Raw genomic sequence first — 21523 nt, forward strand, 5'->3', positions numbered from 1 at the left:
CAGACTTTTAACAGGCTCCTATGGACTCTTTATTTGAAGAGCGTGCTGCAGTTGTGATCCTCTCCTGATTGGTACGGTTCTAAACACTCAAAACAATTAAAACTTTTAACATGAATAGTGAATGAATAGTACAAGTGATTCAAGAAACTCTGTAATAGGGTTTATTAGGCAAAAAAAAAAAAAAAAACCCTCTTTTTGTATTCAAAAAGCAGTTTCCAAGCGCCCCCCCCCCCCTCACTTTTTATCTGTGCATTATCAGGCGAAGCCTTCTTCATTACAAAGGCGCAAAGTGCAGACAGGTTTGCTGAGTCCATTGTAACCTATGGAGGGGGAAAGGGTCGAGGGGTATAAATGATTAGAAAGAGGAGACAGGCAGCTGTACAGTTTGCAGACTGTCTGATTACATTAACGATGGATTCACAGGTCAGAAAGGTCACTGCTTATCTGGGAGCTTGCAGAGAGAAGATTGCAGGATGAAGTGTTTTGCATGGCTGCCTTCTCTCCTCTCCGTGCTCACTCACCCTTATTGATCCCTAACCTCTCCATAGAGCATAATGGACACAGGAATCCTGCTTCTTCTGAAGTGAGGTGGGGAGGTAGGAAAACAGCTTTTTGACTACAGAAGGAAACTCTTTTGCTTAATAAAACCTATTACAGAGTTTCTTAACCCCTTAAGGACCAGGCCTGTCAAAGCTGACAGCTGCATTTGAATAGTATCTGTGCCCCCTGTCCCTGGTGTGTAGTGGGGGGGATGTGATCGCGGAGGGGAAATCCGGTGTACTGAGCCGACCGGGGCTCAGCCTCGGAATGACGCTGATCCCGGCTCGGCAATCCATTTAGATGGTCTGCAACAGACCATTATCTGCTGGAGATGTGCTCTGTTATTTACACAGCATTGACCTCAATGGGAGATCAGTGCTGTGTATATAGAAGTCCCCCAGGGGGCTTCATATTACTGTGAGTGAAAACAAAATAAAGTGTTTTTATTAATGAATAACCCCCTCCCCTAATAAAAGTCCAAATCACCCCCCTTTTCCCATTTTATAAATAAAAATAAATAAATAAACATGTTTAGTATCACTGCGTGCATAATAGCCCGAAATATTTATTTAATTCATGATCCCTCATGGTAAACGGCGTAAGCGCAAAAAAATTCCATAGTGCAAAATTGCGCATTTTTGGTCGCATCAAATCCAGAAAAATTGTAATAAAAATCGATCAAAAAGTTGCATATGCGCAGTCAAGCTACCTATAGAAAGAACAGATCATGGCGCAAAAAATGAGACCTCACACAGCCCCATAGACTAAAGGATAAAAGCGCTATAAGTATGGGAATAGAGCGATTTTAAAGGGGTATTCCAGGGAAAAGCAATAATTTAGCAATGGAAAGGGTTAACCAAGGTTAACCCTTTCCTAATATACTTACCTGTCCGTTTTTGGCCCCCCAAGGAGATCTCCCGTCCGGTCACGTGATGGTCCAAGCTGTGACTTGCGGATCCTCTTCTTCCGGTTCGGTGACGTCACCACCCGGCCGGCGACTGACTCTTTCTTATTAGCAGCAGAGCACTGAACCCTGACTGACTTGTAGTGTGTAGACAATCAGGGTTTAGTGCTCCTGCTGTACGAAGTTAGCCGGGTTCTGATCCCCCCGGCCCCCTCCTTCTCTATCATTACAGCGATCCCCCCGGCCCCCTCCCTGTGCTATAAGCCCGATCCTCCTGGCCTTCTCCTTCCTATGTAATCTGTCCTGATCAAAGATAGCTCACCCGCATCCCCCAGTGTGCTGCGGCGCCGGCCCCCGTATCGGCACTTATTGTAAGCAGCTGTTCTCAGCTGACAGGCGCTGTGTGTGTGTGTGTGAGGCAGGAGAGAGTTCATGCTTGCGCTGAGTACGGAGCAATAATTGCGTTTTTTTTTTCAATTTCACTGCGCATATTCAGACTGTCATTCCAAAGTACAATTAGTGACGCAAAAAATAAGGGCTCATGTGGGTCCATAGGTGTAAAAATGCAACTGCTATGGCCTTATATACACAAGGAGGAAAAAGCGAAAACCCCAAAACGAAAATTAGCCCGGTCCTTAAGGGGTTAAGGGATAAATGAACCCAATAATAAGCCAGAGTATGAAACTGATGAGAGACCAATGTTTATTTATTTCCTCTAAAGTATGTCTTTGCTGAGTCAGCATCCATTCCTATCCTTGGTGCTCACCTGTTTAAAAGGCCAAGATGAGCAAAGAGAAGGACTCCTGACATCACTACAGAACCAAGTCAATCAGGTAAGTTATACTGGAAATTGTTTTTAAAGTCAATCCTTTAAAAAAGTATCTTTAAAAAACATAAAATCATGATTTAAACAACAGGTCATTTTCTCACAACACCCTTTAAATACCAGTAATTTAAAGTATTCATATAACCGTGTAACATATTTGCGCCTAACCATTTAAACAATACAGTTTATGGTGCATTCCCTATTGTATACTGTTGTTCTCTGATATTTGAAGTGAACATTTAGTTACAATACAACCTACTAAGAGACTTTCCTATATAAAGGCCTGGAGTAAAACAGGCGGAAATTCTGAGCGGAATCCCCACCCCGGAATCCCACTTGCCTCACTGTCTCAATGTAATGTGTTGCGCACCGCCGCTCTTTACTCAAAGAATTGACGTGTCACCCAGGTCTTGGTGACATGAGGCAACCTTTGCAATATTCGTCAAGTGCTTTGAATGTTATGGCTGATCGCTGTGTGTATATATACACTCACCGGCCACTTTATTAGGTACACCATGCTAGTAACGGGTTGGACCCCCTTTTGCCTTCAGAACTGCCTGAATTCTTCGTGGCATAGATACAACAAGGTGCTGGAAGCATTCCTCAGAGATTTTGGTCCATATTGACATGATGGCATCACACAGTTGCCGCAGATTTGTCGGCTGCACATCCATGATGCGAATCTCCCGTTCCACCACATTCCAAAGATGCTCTATTGGATTGAGATCTGGTGACTGTGGAGGCCATTTGAGTACAGTGAACTCATTGTCATGTTCAAGAAACCAGTCTGAGATGATTCTAGCTTTATGATATGGCGCATTATCCTGCTGAAAGTAGCCATCAGATGTTGGGTACATTGTGGTCATAAAGGGATGGACATGGTCAGCAACAATACTCAGGTAGGCTGTGGCGTTGCAACGATGCTCAATTGGTACCAAGGGCAAAGAGTGCCAAGAAAATATTCCCCACACCATGACACCACCACCACCAGCCTGAACCGTTGATACAAGGCAGGATGGATCCATGCTTTCATGTTGTTGACGCCAAATTCTGACCCTACCATCCGAATGTCGCAGCAGAAATCGAGACTCATCAGACCAGGCAACGTTTTTCCAATCTTCTACTGTCCAATTTCGATAAGCTTGTGCAAATTGTAGCCTCAGTTTCCTGTTCTTAGCTGAAAGGAGTGGCACCCGGTGTGGTCTTCTGCTGCTGTAGCCCATCTGCCTCAAAGTTGGACGTACTGTGCGTTCAGAGATGCTCTTCTGCCTACCTTGGTTGTAACGGTTGGCTATTTGAGTCACTGTTGCCTTTCTATCAGCTCGAACCAGTCTGCCCATTCTCCTCTGACCTCTGGCATCAACAAGGCATTTCCGCCCACAGAACTGCCGCTCACTGGATGTTTTTTCTTTTTTGGACCATTCTCTGTAAACCCTAGAGATGGTTGTGCGTGAAAATCCCAGTAGATCAGCAGTTTCTGAAATACTCAGACCAGCCCTTCTGGCACCAACAACCATGCCACGTTCAAAGGCACTCAAATCACCTTTCTTCCCCATACTGATGCTCGGTTTGAACTGCAGGAGATTGTCTTGACCATGTCTACATGCCTAAATGCACTGAGTTGCCGCCATGTGATTGTATATTGGTAGAAAAGTTTATTGTATATTGAGATATACATATATATATATATATATATATATATATATATATATATATATATATATATACACACACACACACACTCACATATGTATGCACATTACCTTCTCCTATGTTGTTGTATAGGGACATCTCTCCCCCAGGTCTACCCATTGTCAATAAAAATCATATTTAAGGCTATAGTATTTTGGTCAGTGTTTCTATCATTATTTTGGTTGGTATTTATAGCCAAAATCAGGAATGGAACCGACAGAGTAAAACTATCATGGAAATGTTTGCATAGTTTCTTTATTTTCAATCCACTTCTGGTTTTATTTAAAAAAAAAAAATGTGGAAAACATGGATATAGTCATTGGCTGTATCCATGTTTTCCAGACAACCTTAGATCTTTATCCAAGTTCAGCAGCCCCAGCTAATCAAATGCCGATTTTTTGGGTTCGGATGGACTCGAATCCGAGCCTGGTTCGCTCATCTCTAATCTTTATCCATCATAGTAATGGGCCACCAATAAAATGGTTGTCAGGGTATGAGCTGGTATTCTGGTCTTGGATCTGCTGCTAATTGAACTTTATATTGGTAAGTCTGGGTTCACACTACATTTTTGCTATGCGGTTTTTTTTTTTCATCCGTTTTTGCAAATGGACACAAAAATTAGGTTGATCCTTTTTTTCTATAATGGAAGTGAATGAAAAAAGGATCAAAACAGATGCACACAAATGCATATGCTTTTCCATTGCAAAAATGTAGTGTGAACCCAGCCTAACAGGGGACCATGATTTTCCTTTATAAAATAATATGAAAAATAGATTTTTCTAGAGAGGTTCGAAGCATTTTTATAAATCTATTTCACTGGAGAAAAATTAGTTTGTGAAAAGTTTCATTGCATTTTATGGGACTACCAGCAGGTGGTGCTGTGTTAATTCAACCCAGCACTAAGTAATAATGAAGCATTCCAAGAACAGAAGGCAGGCGCCGGCTATTACCGCTGTAGCGATAGGATCAGTGCTAGTATAGTCTACCTAACTTACTTAGATAATTTAATAAAGTAAATACATCTTTGCTAGTGATAAGAATACTAATATGTATAGTGAAAAGAGGTGATATATTACAATACAAGCACTGAGGCGGAGTGTTCTGTCCATTCTGCATTCACTGCTAATGTTTTAGCCATGCTAATGAAAAGCTGCATCAGGCACTTTGACAGAAATTTATAGCGGAGGAAAGGAATTAGAGGAGAATGTCTGTCCATGGCCCAATGTAGATTCATTCCTCCTTTAGTCAAAGTTATCTTTGCTACCGACCACTCTTGTTAAGTTAATGAAAATTATAAAAGCTTTTAAGAAACATGAAGAAACTGTATCTTAAAGGGGCACTCTGGAGAAGAAAAACATTGTTTTCAACTCAACTGGTGTGAGAAAGATATACAGATTTGTAAATTACTTTCATTCCAGTACTTAAAGGGGTAAACCAGCGCTATAACAACATGGCCACTTTTTCCCCTCTCTTGTCTCCAGATTGGGTGGGATTTGGAACTCTGTTCCATTGAAGTAAATTGAGTTTAATTGCAAACCACACCTGAACTGGAGACGAGAGAGGTAAAAGTGGCCATGTTTTTGTAGCGCTGGATAACCCCTTTAACAGCTGCTGTATGCCCTGCAGGAAGTGGTGTATTCTTTACAGTCTGACACAGTGCTCTCTGCTGCCACCTCTGTCCATGACAGGAACTGTCCAGAGCAGCAGCAAATCCCCATAGAAATCCTCTCCTGCCCCCCCCCCCCCCCGCCTCTCTCCTTCCTCCCTCCCTTCTCTTTTTCTCTATTCCCCATCCAAACTCTCCCCCCCCCCCCTCTATGGTTCTGTTAATTCCCCCCCTCCCTTCTTTCTTAAAGACCCTTTCCACATTATATATCTTTCTAAATGAGACTGTTACAGGACTGTAACTTGTATCTACATGTGTACTATATTTGTGTACAGTTTTAAACTGAATTTGTAATAAGGTCTACAAACCCTTTCCCCTTTTCTCTCTGTATTTCTTAATGTCTTGTTATAAAAACTGAAGAATTTCAGTAAATAAAGATTGAAAGAAAAAAAAAAAAGAAAACCTCTCCTGCTCAGGACAGTTCCTGATATGGACAGAGGTGGCAGCAGCAGGTCATACAGCAGCTGATAAGTACTGGAAGACTTGAGAGTTGTAAATAGAAGTACTTTACAAATCTGTATAACTTTCTTACCCTGGAGTATCCCTTTAAGCGGTTTGAATCTGTATATGTGACCTCTTTGTGCTATTGTTCTTGCATTGTGTGTGACTTAACAAATTGTACCTTCATGGCAAATCTAGATTCTGAGTAACTGGAGAGAAGAGAAATACCAGGATGATGTGAAAGCCAGGCAGATGATGCATGAAGCTCTTCAGCTACGGCTCAATTTGGTACATTAACTCCTCTAATTGCATTACTGTGTATTTTCTGTTGCTTGTATGGCACTAGCTGGCTGACTGTTTAAAGTGTATGACAGTCTTCTGACTTCTCCTCAACCGATGATGCTGGTGGAGAAAAGGGTTGGGTGTGTTGTGCTTTTTACTCCCTAACCCTATTGTTATTGGAGAGATAAGCCACCACCAAGCTTACCCCTCCCCTCCTTAAAGAGAACACGTGAACTTTTCTGACAAGAACGGCCGTTGTTAGCAATTAAAACAACGTCCGTTCTTGTCGTAAAAATAAGCTGACATGTCTATTATTTCTGGCCGCAGTGCATTGGAATTAATGCAGTTTTCAGAGCATCAACAGCCATTGTTTGCCACTCACTACAATGGCCATTGTTGTTGCATTGTGTGAACATGGCCCAAAGCTGTATTCAGGTTTTAGATATGAAATCTCACATCACTTCATACTGACATGCTCACATTTAGTATTCAGTTCATACCTGATCGTTGTGGAATTTTTCACTGGTTAAAATTTCTATTGAAAATAGTTTACAATCCAAACACAAAAAATCACAGAATTAGTTTTTTTTTTTAATTTGTGGGTAAGACGACCATCATAATCATCACTATCTTGCTGCCTTTCCCTCATAAATTCTGGTATGTTTCCATAGTGGGAACGTAACCTTAGCATCATTTATCAAAAGCAACAGGTGAACAAAGAGCACATGACTGACACAAATGTCCCACCGCTCATAGCGGACAATTCTGAATGCTGAGACCTGAAACTTTTAATAAACTTAGCACATTTTTTAGCAACTGCTCTCTTCAGCATCACTGTGGTCTTTTTAAAGGGGTTGACCACTTTATGGTAAAATTGTACAGTGTACAGTATAAGTAACTGTATTCACAGCACTTACTGACAAAAGCTCCCTGTGTACCTCATAGAGCTAAAATCAGACTCCCCTCCTCCAGGCTGGGCTGCCCTGCTCTGTGGTGAGTCTGTCCATAAGATGGCCGACATGGAGGATCATGTGACCATGTTCAACTCCCAGTGTCCACCACTGAGCCTATATATGTTTATGGAGGACATTGTGGCGGGGCATGGTCACATCCTTCCCCATGTCGGTCATCTTATGGACAGACTCACCACAGAGCAAGACAGCACAGCCTGGAAGAGGGGAGTCCAATTTTAGCTCACATGGTACACAGGAAGCTGCTGTCAGTAAGTGCTGTAAGAACACTAACTAATACTGTACACTTAACAGTTTTACTATGAAGTGGACAACCCCTTTATTAAGCCCGAGCCAATGTCTGCATAAAGCTTCATCTCCTGGTACTAGCATTCTTTGTAGAATAATATACATTGGCATCCTGTCAAAATGGAATGTCGGGATGATGTATAAGTGCACATACAGGCATAGGCCCCATTGACTTTAAAGGGGTTATCCAGCAAGGGCAACACTTTAAAGAAGCAGTTCACAAAAAAAATATTATTCTCCCCCCCTCCCCTGTGAATACACATGCCAGCGCCTACCGGGTTGCCGATAATATTTTTTTGTGAACTGCTTCTTTAATACATTATTGCAAGTATATAGAATACAATAAAGAAGCTATGCTTACCTCTCCATGCTTCCCTGGTGTTGTCCTATGGGTCTGCTGCTACCTAGGGAGGCAAGTATAGCTTCTTTACTGTTTCCTATATACAAAACAATATATAAAACTTAAAAAACTAAAAAACTTAATGACCTAAACCTTGTCAACTAATGACTTTGTTTGAGTAATTTTTCAAGTGATATATATGTTTAGGCTGAGGCCCTGAAGCACTGAAGAACAGACCTGAGGATCCCAGTAACTGGGTGATGTTAAAGTCAATGGGGCCTGTACCTGAATGTGCACTTCTACATCAGCAGCCCATTTAGACTGGATGTCAGTGTATACATGCTACATGTTGGCACATAATCATGTGAATGCATTCTAACTTTACGATTATATAACGGTAAATGCAGCTCTGAACTGTAACACAGGTTATTTTAGATGAATACAATACCAAACCTAATATATTGTTATATAAATTGGTATTTAAATGTGAGCATACTCTTTTACTATTTAAGTGTATTTTGCGATTTATAGTGATGACAAAGCATAATAAATGTGCTACCCAGCCTTAAAAATTAGATGGGTGGGGGTCCGATTCTCAGCACCCCATAATCAGATTAGCTGTTTGAAGAGGTCTCAGGCCTACTTGGTACTGTCAAACAATGTACTGTTCGTAGTTGGGCACAGAGTACTGCAATGTTCTCCCATTCATGTAAACAGGAATACCTTGCGTCCAATAGTACATTATTTGCAGAAGGGATATCAGTTTTCAAAGGCTGGATGACCCCTTTAATGTTACATAGAGCATATACAGTATTAAATACATCCAGGTGTAAATGTCCATCTGCTGGGACAGATCACAAGACACATTTCATAATAACATTTGCTAAGCAGCTGAGTATAAACCTGTGTACAATACATTGCTGTACAGGTCAGAGTTTTTACTGAACATAAATTGTGCAAGTGTGATGGCAACATTTGCCACCAACCTATCAGCAGTGTGTCTTACAGGTAACATATATATATATATATATATATATATATATATATATATATATATAAATATATATATATATATATTTATTTTTAATATATATATTATCATCCATGATTACTGTAAGCAGCCAGGCTCACTCTATTGATGGCAGAAAGAACACTACAATCAGTCTCTATGCACAGGATTAGGAGATCTGTTTTAGAAAAGCAAACTCTGACTGCTATCCAGATATAGTAAGAATACAAAAGCAAAACTAATGCAAAGCCAAAACAAAATGGGTATTCAGGCAGGACAAAGTCTTCATTACTATATAATGCCTGTAGTGCTATGTTTTCCTTTGATCTTACTGAGCCTTGTAATTCCAGTATATTGAATATTATACAGCTCCTGGGCTGTAACGTCACGCACCAGAGTATGGGACAAAATCATTTTTTATTAAAGTTTCATGACAAAATCTTCAAAGAAGTTGTCATTAAGGATACAAAAAAACTATATATCTTGTGTAACAGTTGTGCTTACTACTGTTTTTACCAAAGAAAAAGCTGTAAAGGTTGCTGATTTTGATATTTAAAAAAAAAGTCAGCTGATTTTGATACTTAAAAAATGTCTGTTATTGCCGCGATATAACTGACTGCAGTGCAATGCATTGAAGTCAATGGAAAGATGGACGTCCAATGTACACAATGCATTGAATAACAAACGCTTTTAGCATGGACGTCAAAATAATTAACATGATCATTATTTTCGGACATCTTTTGCAACCAGTGGACATTTTTTATTAGTTCTTCGCACACAGTTTTTCTTTTGTCACCGTTCTTTCTCAGATTTTACTATTAAATTCAATGGACTTTTCAATCAGGGCATACCCAAAGGCCAATAAGTAATCCCAAACTAGAATAATGTACCAACACCAGTCATTGCACTAAGGGGAGGCCAGACAGCTAAATCACGTCTGTTATTTCAGACTCAAAATGTCATTTTAAATGGAGCTGAGAAAACGTTATGTGAACATAGCCTTACACAGTAAAGGATAGACACTTGCAGCACCACTTATCTCTAGGTTAGGCTAGGTCTCCACTAAAATTACAGCTGTAAAAATTTGAGTAAATGGGAATTACCAACTGACTTTACATTGACTTAATGCATACCTGTTGTTATAACTTTCAAAGTCTAAATCAACAGTAGATGTGATATAAAGCAAGTTTACAATTTACATTGTTTTTCTTATCATGCTGTAAAACAAAGAAGAACTTACCAGAAAAATCCAGGTCCAGTCTCCTGAAGGCAGATTTTCTGACTTGCTGGTTGGAAAAAAACAGACTAAACGCAGGAATTCTGGTCAGTACAGAGAGTCACGTCTCATTGTGTGCATCGATCACATGACTGCCTTCTCTGTGAGTGCGCAAATGGCCTGGGATACACTGGACTTTGTGTGTTCAGATTCTTTTTCTTCTTTTTTTTTAAAGAGTCTAAACACAGGAAGTGCCGTGTTTTCCATGCTAACTAAAAATAAATAAATAAAAATGAATGTAAATTGCAAACTTCTTTAATATGACATCTACTGTTGGTTTAGATTGTGAAAGTCATAACGACAGGTACTGTACATTGAAATGGAATTCGAATCAGAAGGATTCAGTATGTCACATTATTAAACTCCTGCCTCTTCTTCCTAATATTTTTAATGTATTCTGCTTTTCTTGGCCACAGGTTGGGGGGATGTTTGACACGGTTCAGAGGAGCACACAATGGACTGCAGACTGGGCTGTCTTGCTCCTTCAGATTATTACTTCAGGGACAGTGGACATACAGTCAAACAAGTAAGTTCTGGGTCATTCTCTTTATTGCCAGGTTTCTTTTCCTTTATGTTAAAGGGAAACTAAGAAGAATCTAAAAGGAACTAGAAGCATCTAACCTGCTGATATGTCCCTATAGCACACGGGGCGCTAAAGATAAAGGTAAATTTGTTATCTTCATCCTCAGTGCGGTTTTCCTGTTCATTGTACTGTAGTTTAATCCATGTGCTAATGAGGTAGATTGGTGGACTTGGGGTGGGGCCGAGGCGGATTGGTGCACCAAGGGTGGTAGTCCCATCCCCAGTGCATCAAACCGCCTCATTAACAAATGGATTAAACTACAAAGTACACAAAACAGTGCAGAGAATAAAGGTAAATTTCTAGGGACAATTTACAGGTGAGTTTATAGGTAAGTCTAGGGCCAAATTGTGCATTTGGCTTTTTTTTTTTTATAATGTACTGTAATGGAAAACTGACCCTGCAGGATGGCATACAACTGCATCTGTTTTTACCATCCATTTCTTTCTTTCTTTTTTTATTTTATTTAAACAGTTACATTAAATGTAGAGCAAAAATGCAGTGTAGCCCTAGCCTAAGTTTAACATACCAGCAGGTTATAAGAGAAACAGATCGCTGATCTCAGGGAGACCAGCCAAACAATAACTATGCCGGCTGCTAGTGGAAACGCTCAATGCAGTGAAATCCTCGATGCATTGCCCTCTGGGAAACATGAAGATGCAAAAGAGGAGCCCGTGGAGCCTCATTGAAGAGTCTCGAAACACAGGACTAGCCAGATATCCCTCCAGGAAGGACAGGAGGCATTGCACCCACCTAGCCAGAATCCTGCTCAACACTGATGAGGGACAACACCCTAAAACAGCTGTATGTATCTGGCCTTGTTTTTTCCCCCTGTCATTACATTGACTTATAGGACCACATAATATGGTGGTTTTCCTACAGGAGCCACCCCCTTGGCTGGGTCCTTCCCAGAGGGATATCTGGCTAGTCCTGTGTTTCGAGACTCTTCCCTCTGGAAGGACCCAGCCAAGGGGGTGGCTCCTGTAGGAAAACCACCAAAACCACCATATCATGTGGTCCTATAAGTCAATGTAATTACAAGGGAAAAACCAAGGCCAGATACATACAGTTGTTTTAGGGTGTTGTCCCTCATCAGTGTTGAGCAGGATTCTGGCTAGGTGGGTGCAATGCCTCCTGTCCTTCCTGGAGGGATATCTGGCTAGTCCTGTCTTTCAAGACTCTTCACTGAGGCTCCACAGGCTCTTCTTTTGCATATTAGTTGGTTAGATTTCCCTTTAAATTAGAAACACAAGTACAATAAACCCAATAAACACTATTCTGTTGGATTATATGTGAGATAAAGTTGACAGTTGAGCCCAACATCTGTAGATGAGCCCTGCACAATCGTAACATCCACATACTGAGTAAGGAGTTTTCTATGAACTGAGAAGGAGATTAGTTTTCCTTGAAAAAATTATTCTAGGTAACGTTATATGGTCTGTTGTCAACAGGGGGAGCACCAGACTATGACATGGGATTCTGACTTACTGTGTTTGCAGTGTTTATTATGTAAGGCAAATTCTCTTTATCTGTGTTATCTAATAAAGAAAAAATATATACATACTATTTAATGAACTATTCTTATATGAGGAGTCTCTATAACCAGGTAAACTTTTGGTACAGTATAAAAAAAAAGAAGCAGGTTTATTGAGGATATTTTTAACTCTGACAGGATCAGGTGCAAAAAGGCATTGTAGATGGTAAGAATCTATAGTAGTCATTTATCTTCTGGCAATGGAAGAACAAACACTTGAAGGGGTTACTCCCTGAAAGACATCTATCACCATTTAGTATTGGTGATGGTCCTTAATTGGGATTCCCATTCTATTTTATCTTTCTTAATGGGGTACTTCAGCAAAAATCATTTTCTTTCAAATCAACTGTTTTCAGAAAGTTATACAGATTTGTAATTTACTTCTATTTAAAAATCTCAAGTCTTCCAGTACTTATTAGCTTCTGTATGTCCTGCAGGAAGTGGTGGATTCTTTTCTGTCTGACACAGTGCTCTCTGCTGACACCTCTGTCCAAAACAGGAACTGTCCAGAGCAGCAGTAAATTCCCATAGAAAACCTCTCCTGCTCTGGACAGTTCCTGTCTCGAACAGAGGTGGCACTATGTCCGACTGAAAAGAAAACACTTCCTGCAGGACATACAGCAGCTGATAAGTACTGGAAGACTTGAGATTTTTAAATAGAAGTAAATTACAAATATATATAACTTTCCGAAACCAGTTGATATAGTCATATTGATTTAAGAGAAGCATATCACCAAAGAACAGGCAGCGATCTGCAAGTCTGGGGTTTGTATGTATTATGGTACTGGCCTGAGGTCTATATTTTTGGTGCTTTTTGGTCTATATTTGTTTATTTAGAGAGGTCTGGTGTAGGGGTCTATATACATTTAAGGAGGAATTCTGTATTTGTTAGGAGGATCGGCTCTGGTGTCTAAATTTTCTGGGATCTGGTCTGGGGTCTGTCTTCATTTAGTGTGGGTTTGGGATATGATGAAGGGAGGTCATAAGCCCTGGGTATAAATGGTTTTGATATAAGGTAAAACTTTTTTCACAGTCTATGCTTTTCAACATCTTTCACGTGTTCTTTCAGTATCAGATTGTACCGTGCGGATGTGTGATCCATGTGAACACTATTAACCTAAAATCCTTTGCTAAATCAATACAATTTGATCAAAATGTGCAATTATAGGAACAAGTACAAAAGGCTCAGAACATCTGGGACAAGTTCAATAACCAAAACAATTAAATCATATATTGGGAGCATTTCACAAGTTGTGCTGGGTGACTTCTCCCCCCGGGCGGCACAGGGGTAACACAAAGCACACTTGTTACGATTTTGTATCCGAGTAATGAAAAAAGCTCATGTGTCTTTTCTTCCTTTCACAGTGAATTATTCACAACTGTTCTTGATATGCTGGGTGTCCTTATAAATGGAACCCTCGCCTCTGATCTCTCCAGTGTCTGTCAAGGAAGTTCAGAAGAGAACAAAAGGGCTTATATGAACCTGGTGAAAAAGCTTAAGGTAGTATTGCATGCTGAATCCTACCGTGCTGCTGACGGTATCCAGAAGGAAAATCGAATATATGATTTAATGAAAAACATGCGTATGCATTTCTCAGTAACACATTTAGACACTTGGGCTGCGATCACAGTTCTGTCCATTTTTCGTGTTAAGAAAGAATCACAGGAGCCATCAACAGATCCTGATGCAATGCAAGTGGCATGATAGGTAGTGGAATTTTGGGGAATAAAAAAAAAAAACTGTCAGATGAGATAGATGTTACTAGATGAGTTTTAGGTTCAATGAACTTAAAAATTTCATAGACAGCAAACACTAGGGCTTAATAGGTTGGAAAAAAAATTCTACATCAAGCCAACATGCCTATGAACTTTGGCCAACTTTGTCTTTTTTATGCAGAATTTATGACAATACAAAACTTGTGGATTGTAAAACCTGCAGCACAGTTATTCTGATCTGATCCTTTTTTTTTTTTTACAAAGCATATACTGTAAATGGGGTATAAACTATGCCATTCAAATGCATTGCTGGTGGAATTTCATCAGTCATTTAGGCACAATTACAGAATCCTAGGCTAAGAAGGGGGAACCTGTGGCTCTTCAGCTGTTGCAAAACTACAATTCCCATCATGCCAGGACAGCCAGAGCTCTAGGCTGCATTTAAATCTGTGTATATAACATAAGCCATAACACATAAACCTGTGGCATTCCGACAATCTAAATGGACTTATAGGAGGCAACATTATTTTTCCCAACAAATATAACAAAATCTGTGAAGAAAACTTTGAGTCCCAGACACAGATGTATACAGGGTCTTAGTCTTTCCCTTTTTCTTGCAAACTAAGCAGCACTAACTTTCATGGTTTGCATTCCTAAGTTGTTACTAGAAAAGTGACAGGTGAAAGTGAGAGGAGTGCTTGAAGTGATGGACATGTGAATCTGGAGAAGAAGCTTGCAGGTTTTACTGATGGACATATTTACATTTTTAAAAAGGAGTTTATCCTCTTAGACTCCTCACAGACCAGAATAGAGATGAACGAATTTACAGTAGGAACAAAACAAATCACTTTGTTCCTATTGGCATTCTGTTTATCATGCTGCGGGCTTTGAAGTCTCCTCCGCTCCATACAGCTATTTCCTGGGTGCTGGGAAAAGATGGGTTCAGCACCTGGGGAGGAGCGGCAGGGAGCGGAGCAGACTTCAAAGCCCGCAGCCTGATAAACAAAATGCCAATAGGAACAAAGTGGTTTGCTTCATTCCTACTGTAAATTCGCTAATCTCTACTTTTAAATTGGTATATGCAAGACCCAAAATAACATTACTAAAGACGCAATATTGAGAACTACACTTTTTTTTCAATAAATGTATGCTTCTTGGAATGTGGTAACTCTGTTAGATCAACCAAAACATAACATGATTACAGTTATTTAAAAAAATTCTCATGTGTCTAGATATTGCTGTCAAACACTTGTCATAGTGACCCCAGACATTACTTTTTTAATCCTAATGTGTCCAATGGTTTTAGAAGGAGACTCTTCTAGTACATTGATTTTTATTAGTTGAGCCTGGGCATGTCTGACCACTAGCTCCCTCACATTAGGTGGACGTTTTAAGAAGGAGTCAAAAGATTCTGCTGTTTGGGAAAACTCTTGTCATGACAGGCCAGGGTACACACAGGAGACCCAGAGACAAGTGCAGCCTTGACGCTGTCTCACATCCACTGTCCCTGCCTACTTGCCTCAACATGTCCTAGGCAGAATAGGACAACTTGGATCCGCCCCCTACGCTAATATAGGTAGAACAGGACACAAGGCAAATACGACACAAACTTTACACAAATATGATACAAGGACAAATATACAAAATGACAGGTACTTAGCAAGCTGGGGTCAAACCAGGAAAGGAAGATACCAGTACAACGTCATTAGGCAATAAACTGAGTCAATGATGCAAAAGAAAAAAAAAAAAAAGAGGACAAAGATACAGACCAAATCAGGAGACAAACACTGACAAAATAGCTCTCTCACTATGCAATAAGAAAATTCCTATTCTTGGTTTTGGATCCACTTGATAGACCCAAATTTTAACAGATTTAAAGTACTGGTTGATTTACTGTATATATTTAAATAGAAAAAGCACAACTGTAGTGAATCAGACTTACAGATAAGCCGCAATGTAAAAGTTGATTGACTGTGCCCAAAGTGAAAACTGGGCAGACGTAGTTGTGTGACTGACTGTATTTGCTACCTCCTTACAGAAAGAACTCGGGGATAAACGGTCAGAGAGCATTGATAAAGTCCGCCAACTATTGCCATTACCAAAACAGACATGTGATATCATTACCTGTGAGCCAATGGGATCTCTTATTGACACAAAGGGAAATAAAATTGCTGGATTTGACTCTATTGACAAGAAACAGGCAAGTCTATATATTTCATGCATATGACTGTCTTTTACAATCTCAGCACAGTCTGTAGCTATAGCTTCATGCTGATAAGTGAAAATGCAGTAATGAATACATTTGTTCACATAGGGCCTTCAAGTTTCAACTAAACAGAAAGTATCTCCATGGGACTTATTTGAGGGTCACAAAAACCCAGCTCCTCTCTCTTGGGCCTGGTTTGGAACTGTTCGTGTGGATAGGAAAGTGATCAAATATGAAGAGCAGCATCACCTTCTTTTGTACCATACTCACCCCAAACCTAAACCTCCAAGTTACTACCTTGAACCGTTGCCGCTTCCTCCAGAAGAAGAAGATGAGGAAGAAGAACCCACTACTCCAGGGTCTGCGGACCCAGAGGGGAAAGCAACAGAGTTTTCTGACCCCAGTAAATCAGTAACGGAGGAAGAAAAGAAATCCAAAAGTAGAAAGCGCAAGAGCAAGGCCAACCCACGAACAGATGTATGTTCCCATTTCATTTTCTGTGTTCTCCTAATTTGTAGCAGAGCTTTCGCCCATGGTTCTTTGAGTTATTTCTGACTTTGTTTATTCAGTGGAAAGCTGTTTTTTGTGTCCTTTGATGAGCAGCTCATCAAGATTGAACATGAGAAAACTAGACTACAAAGTAGGAAGCAGAACATTTGATGGATTTATGGCCAATTTATTTATATACTTCAAACACATGAAACATTACAGTAAACTCCAAGAACTCTTATGTACAGTTTAGATACATTCACACACTTTCACACAGCGCTGTCAGCACCTTCCCCTGGCTGCTGCTGTCCTTTAGCATTATGCTACATCATTGTGGGTTACAAACATAGACAATCGGTCGTCTCTGGGCATGAGGCTGGGTGCCCTGGGTTTTTCGTAGGGGGGGGGGGGGGGCTTTTCTCTAGACCTAAGTAATATGGTCCATTTTGTTACCATTACTGTTTTCTAGTTAGGACCCAAATTGTCAATGTGAATGGACATGTGAATACCAACTTGTCCTGATCATGTCAAGATGGTATAGAGGGAGATTAACTAAGACTGACATCTCCTACGTAGGTTTCAAAAATACCCCTGCTGATGCACAGGATTTATATAGCGGCGCTACTCCTCTACATAAATCCAATGCACACCGGAGCCCACCAGTGTGTGCACAGTGAAATCTATGCTAGCCAAGCGCTGGAGCAGATTTCTCTTTTTTTCAGTGACAATAGTAGTAAATGCAGTGCATGCAGAGGCTGCACCCCTGGTTTCAGCAGTGCAGAGGGACAATATTTGTATAATTTATGCACAGAACAAGCAGTTATGCTTAAATTATGTGAATATTTGCTGTCTGGGCCGTATAATAAATCGTCCCATAGTGTACATGCACAAATGTTGCAATATATCAGAGCTGTGCCCTATAACAAGCCAAGTACCTGATCTGCAGTGTTTAAGCCTTTAACACTAAACAAGAAAATATCTGTGAAATAGCCTAGTGATTATATAACATGTAATAAGACATTATATAAAATATATTAGCATGTTTTTATACAATGAATAAGCTTAAGAAGCTTTATTTACAAATGAATATTAACACTAATATACTATTAATACTTTGAAAGGGGGTTATCCGTTGAGGTAAAACATATGTTGAATCATCCTCACTCCTGGAGACTAACAATTCATTTCATACAGGTTAACCTATCTGTCTCATTCCCTCAGTTTTCATCCTGCTGCTTTCTGCTAACCAGATAACCCCTTGAATTACTGCTTCGATACCTTTACCTTATGGACAAGTAGGCGTCTTGGCAGTGCGGCTTTCATTAATAAGAATAATTATGTAGTTGGGTGAAAAAAAGTTTAGGAAATTAAGTCAACCAGCAGGGAAAAAAACAGATATTGAGGAGACCAGAGAAATATGGACAAGACCAGGGACAGTCCAAACGAACATTTTGCGCATAGAGGCCCTATAGTAGGTTAGTGGGCCCACTGTCACCTTAAAGCTTTACTGTCATTTAAATTAACTTTTGGCTGGCTAAAAAGAAATGACAAAACTTATAGGGAATCTATCAATAGGTTTATGTTGCTGTAAATAGGGGCAGCATAAACTAGTGAAAGAAATGCTGAACAGATCGGTGTATTACTGCCATCATTTTGTTCAGCCGTTCTCCTAATGTGCAGGAGAACAGGATTCTTGTTTCACCCCTCCCCCCCACCCTCCAGATGCTGATTAACAGTTGACTGCCTATATACAACAGGTATAGATAACTGCTGGTGGGCGGAGTTTTCTGATTCTCACGAATATCTAGGACTAGTGGGTTCATGCACATAATGGAAAGGACTACTTGTCCATGTTGTTCAGGAGGATATCTCTGAATCAGCTGCACAGAACAATGTAAGAACATGATTCTGTTCCGTTTCTCTGTCACCAGTTTATGGCACCCTGAGATAGGAGTCTCTTTAAGATCACAGGTGACAGCCCCTCGCACCAATAGGCATAGCTGGGCAAAGCACACGGTGGCACGCTTTACTCCCTAGCTTGTCTACACAGCTGATTACAGAAGACTATATAACCAGTCGGACTGTGCTAAAATGAATGATTGGAGGGGGCCTCAGCTTTGAGACCCCGACTGATTTTAACTTTTGACACGTCTGTGCAACCTATAAAAAATAATTGAAATGCCAGCATCGCTTTAATAGCAGCATGCTAGTGAGTAGTAGATTACATGAAAGGAAGTGAGATAATAAATTTCATAGTTCACCATAACTGGTGGATGTTAGCCAGATGTGAGGCAGGTTTTTGTACTCAGTTATGTGAAAGCAATGGACCCATATATTTTTCTTATACAGGCCTTCTTCTGTCCGTATCTAACATATCTTATAGAATATACTCTCTAATCACTCGCTACATTTGATGCTTATGATGGTTTTATGACCTATTCCATGTGTTGCTATAGGGTTCTGTGTTTCTTGTTTTACCTCTGTATGTTGTGTTTAAAGAGTTACTGTCCCACACAGACATATCAAAAGCTTTGATTGTTTGGGGTATGATTGGTTCAGAGCCCCACCAATCACTAGAGAGAAGTAATGGTCTCACTCCCTGGCTGTTCTACCAATCTCATTGTAGGAGTCAAATTCTCTAGTAACTCTAAAAAGACTGACTCCTGTGATGAGATGGGTTGAACAACAAGTGAAGCTCTGAGTCCAGGAGCATCCAATAGTGAGTGAATTTCTTCAAGTTTTATTGCTTATCTGAGTACATAACAGTGATGTTTTGATCCATTGGGTCTTTATCAACATACCTCAGTTGTCATTTTTCATGTACCATCGGTCAGTATTGGAATAAGTGACATCTACTTGCCAGTTCTTAGACCAAGTTCTGTTGGACCCATTTCTTTTGTAATGTTTGTTTGACATGTCAAAAGTTTTTAAAGTGACATTAACACTTTAAAAGAACAGCTCAGATTAGTAAGTCTCTTTACGGCGGAGTGGAAGACAAAGTGCCATTCCTGTGAAACGTACGCGGCTAAAGCTGCAGAACATTAAACTGAAGATCAGTTGTGAAATAGCTGAGCACATTTTTTTGCAATGTTCATACATGTGCATTTAGTGAGAGGCAAAAAGATGCCAAATATACTGTAAGATTTCAGACTGACACATGTATCGGATTACATCCCCTTCCACTGTCTCTCTCTATTCCTTATAACCACACAGACATCTCTGGCTCCCATAGCTAGAGGTGAAAGTGGAGACCAGAAAGGAATGAAAAACCCACAAATCTTTTTTTCCACAGACTAATATTGAAATCATTGTTTCCAAACAGGAAACAGAGATGAGGTTAAATTCTAATGAGAAATCCTCCAGATGACACTGTAGGTAACAAGCCTGTTGCTTGTCTGGTCCTTGTTACCCCTCCTTGTCAAACTGTTAATAATCAGGATGCATAGGAGAAATGAGGTCTGTCTGATCTAATGAAACTTAAAGGGGTTGGCCCCTCTCTTAAAGGTTATTTTTTAATTTATTATATAATATGAACTAATACAGTATGTAACATATACTTATAGTATTAGGTTACTCCAGCTCCGTTTTGCAGTCTTCTGATACTCCTCCCCCTCAGTCACTGGCCCATCTGTGCTCAGTGATCTCTTTAAGCTGCACGGCGCCTGGCCGCACAGCTTAAAGGGAAGCCCTGCTCACTGCTGACAGATGCCCACTCAGCCCAGGATCTCTTAGCTGTGGCTGGCAAAGGTTGACACAGTAAGGAGCCATTTTTTCCCTTCTGTGCCAGCACTCTGCCTGTGGTAGAGGGAGGTATAATTAACAGAGTTATTACCTACTACGTTGGGGGATACTCCATACTTGTTAGGGCTATATGCCAGGGGGATACCTACTGGGGAGGGGGTTGGTAACTACCAGGTTGATTACCTACATGAGGAATACTACATACTGGGGGGGGGAGGGGCTTACTATTGGGGAGTTACTTAGAAGGTATGCCTACCTATCACTACATCCATTATATTTAATTTGCTATGCTACAATAGCTTTTAGATTAATGTACCAATGTTACTGTATTAAGTTTTTGGTTTGCTTAGAGGGAACCTTGTCTGTGCCATCTGTTCAATGATCCCGCCCATAGCATGGAGGCATGTAGAGGGGCATGTGACCACTGTCTCCACCATAGAAACACACTGCATTCTAGAAATAAGTGTAGGTGCGGTGGAGGATGCTGTATGGTCACATACTCTTCTACATGCCTCTTTGTACGGATGGGATCACCACACAGATAGGCTAGCAGAGAGGTCTTTGTCATGGGACTGTGGCGTGGCCTAGAGCGTCTGTGCCCTAGGCCTGTACCACCTCTTTGTTCCTCCTCCCAACCCTCCACATCATTAGAAATGCCCCCGGGCAGGATTTCTACTATCCATCACTTGTCTAAACACTGCACATGTGCCTTAATGATCCAAAGCGGCCAATTCCTTTCACTAGTACAGGACATGTTTTCATGCTATATACGTCTAAGGCTATGTTCACACAACGTACAACTACGGCCGTAGTTTTGCGGGGTGGAACAATGCCTATTGATGAATGGGATCCCGGCCGGAGTGTACACACATTGTATACGCTCCGGCCGGGAGCCCATGAGGGGCCGCAAAAAACTAACATGTCAGTTTTCTGCGGCCGGAATTCAATGAATTCCGGCCGCAGAAAGACCTGTCAGTGCACACAGTGAAGCGAGCGGCTCCAGCCGCTTGCTTCACTATGCG

The 21523-nt window shown here is 40.6% G+C and overlaps 1 protein-coding gene across 1 annotated transcript in view; it reads left to right on the forward strand.

Moving 5' to 3' along the window:
• MED12L (mediator complex subunit 12L) overlaps positions 1 to 21523 on the forward strand; it is a 393418-nt gene that overhangs the window by 341109 nt on the left and 30786 nt on the right. Inside the window, exons 31-36 of the mRNA XM_069975432.1 lie at positions 2166 to 2277; positions 6268 to 6357; positions 10652 to 10761; positions 13715 to 13850; positions 16104 to 16265; positions 16380 to 16748. Coding sequence (XP_069831533.1) covers positions 2166 to 2277; positions 6268 to 6357; positions 10652 to 10761; positions 13715 to 13850; positions 16104 to 16265; positions 16380 to 16748 — 979 coding nt within the window. The remainder of the gene's footprint in view (positions 1 to 2165; positions 2278 to 6267; positions 6358 to 10651; positions 10762 to 13714; positions 13851 to 16103; positions 16266 to 16379; positions 16749 to 21523) is intronic.

This window comes from Dendropsophus ebraccatus, chromosome 6 (assembly GCF_027789765.1).
Source record: "Dendropsophus ebraccatus isolate aDenEbr1 chromosome 6, aDenEbr1.pat, whole genome shotgun sequence".
Taxonomy (NCBI): domain Eukaryota; kingdom Metazoa; phylum Chordata; class Amphibia; order Anura; family Hylidae; genus Dendropsophus; species Dendropsophus ebraccatus.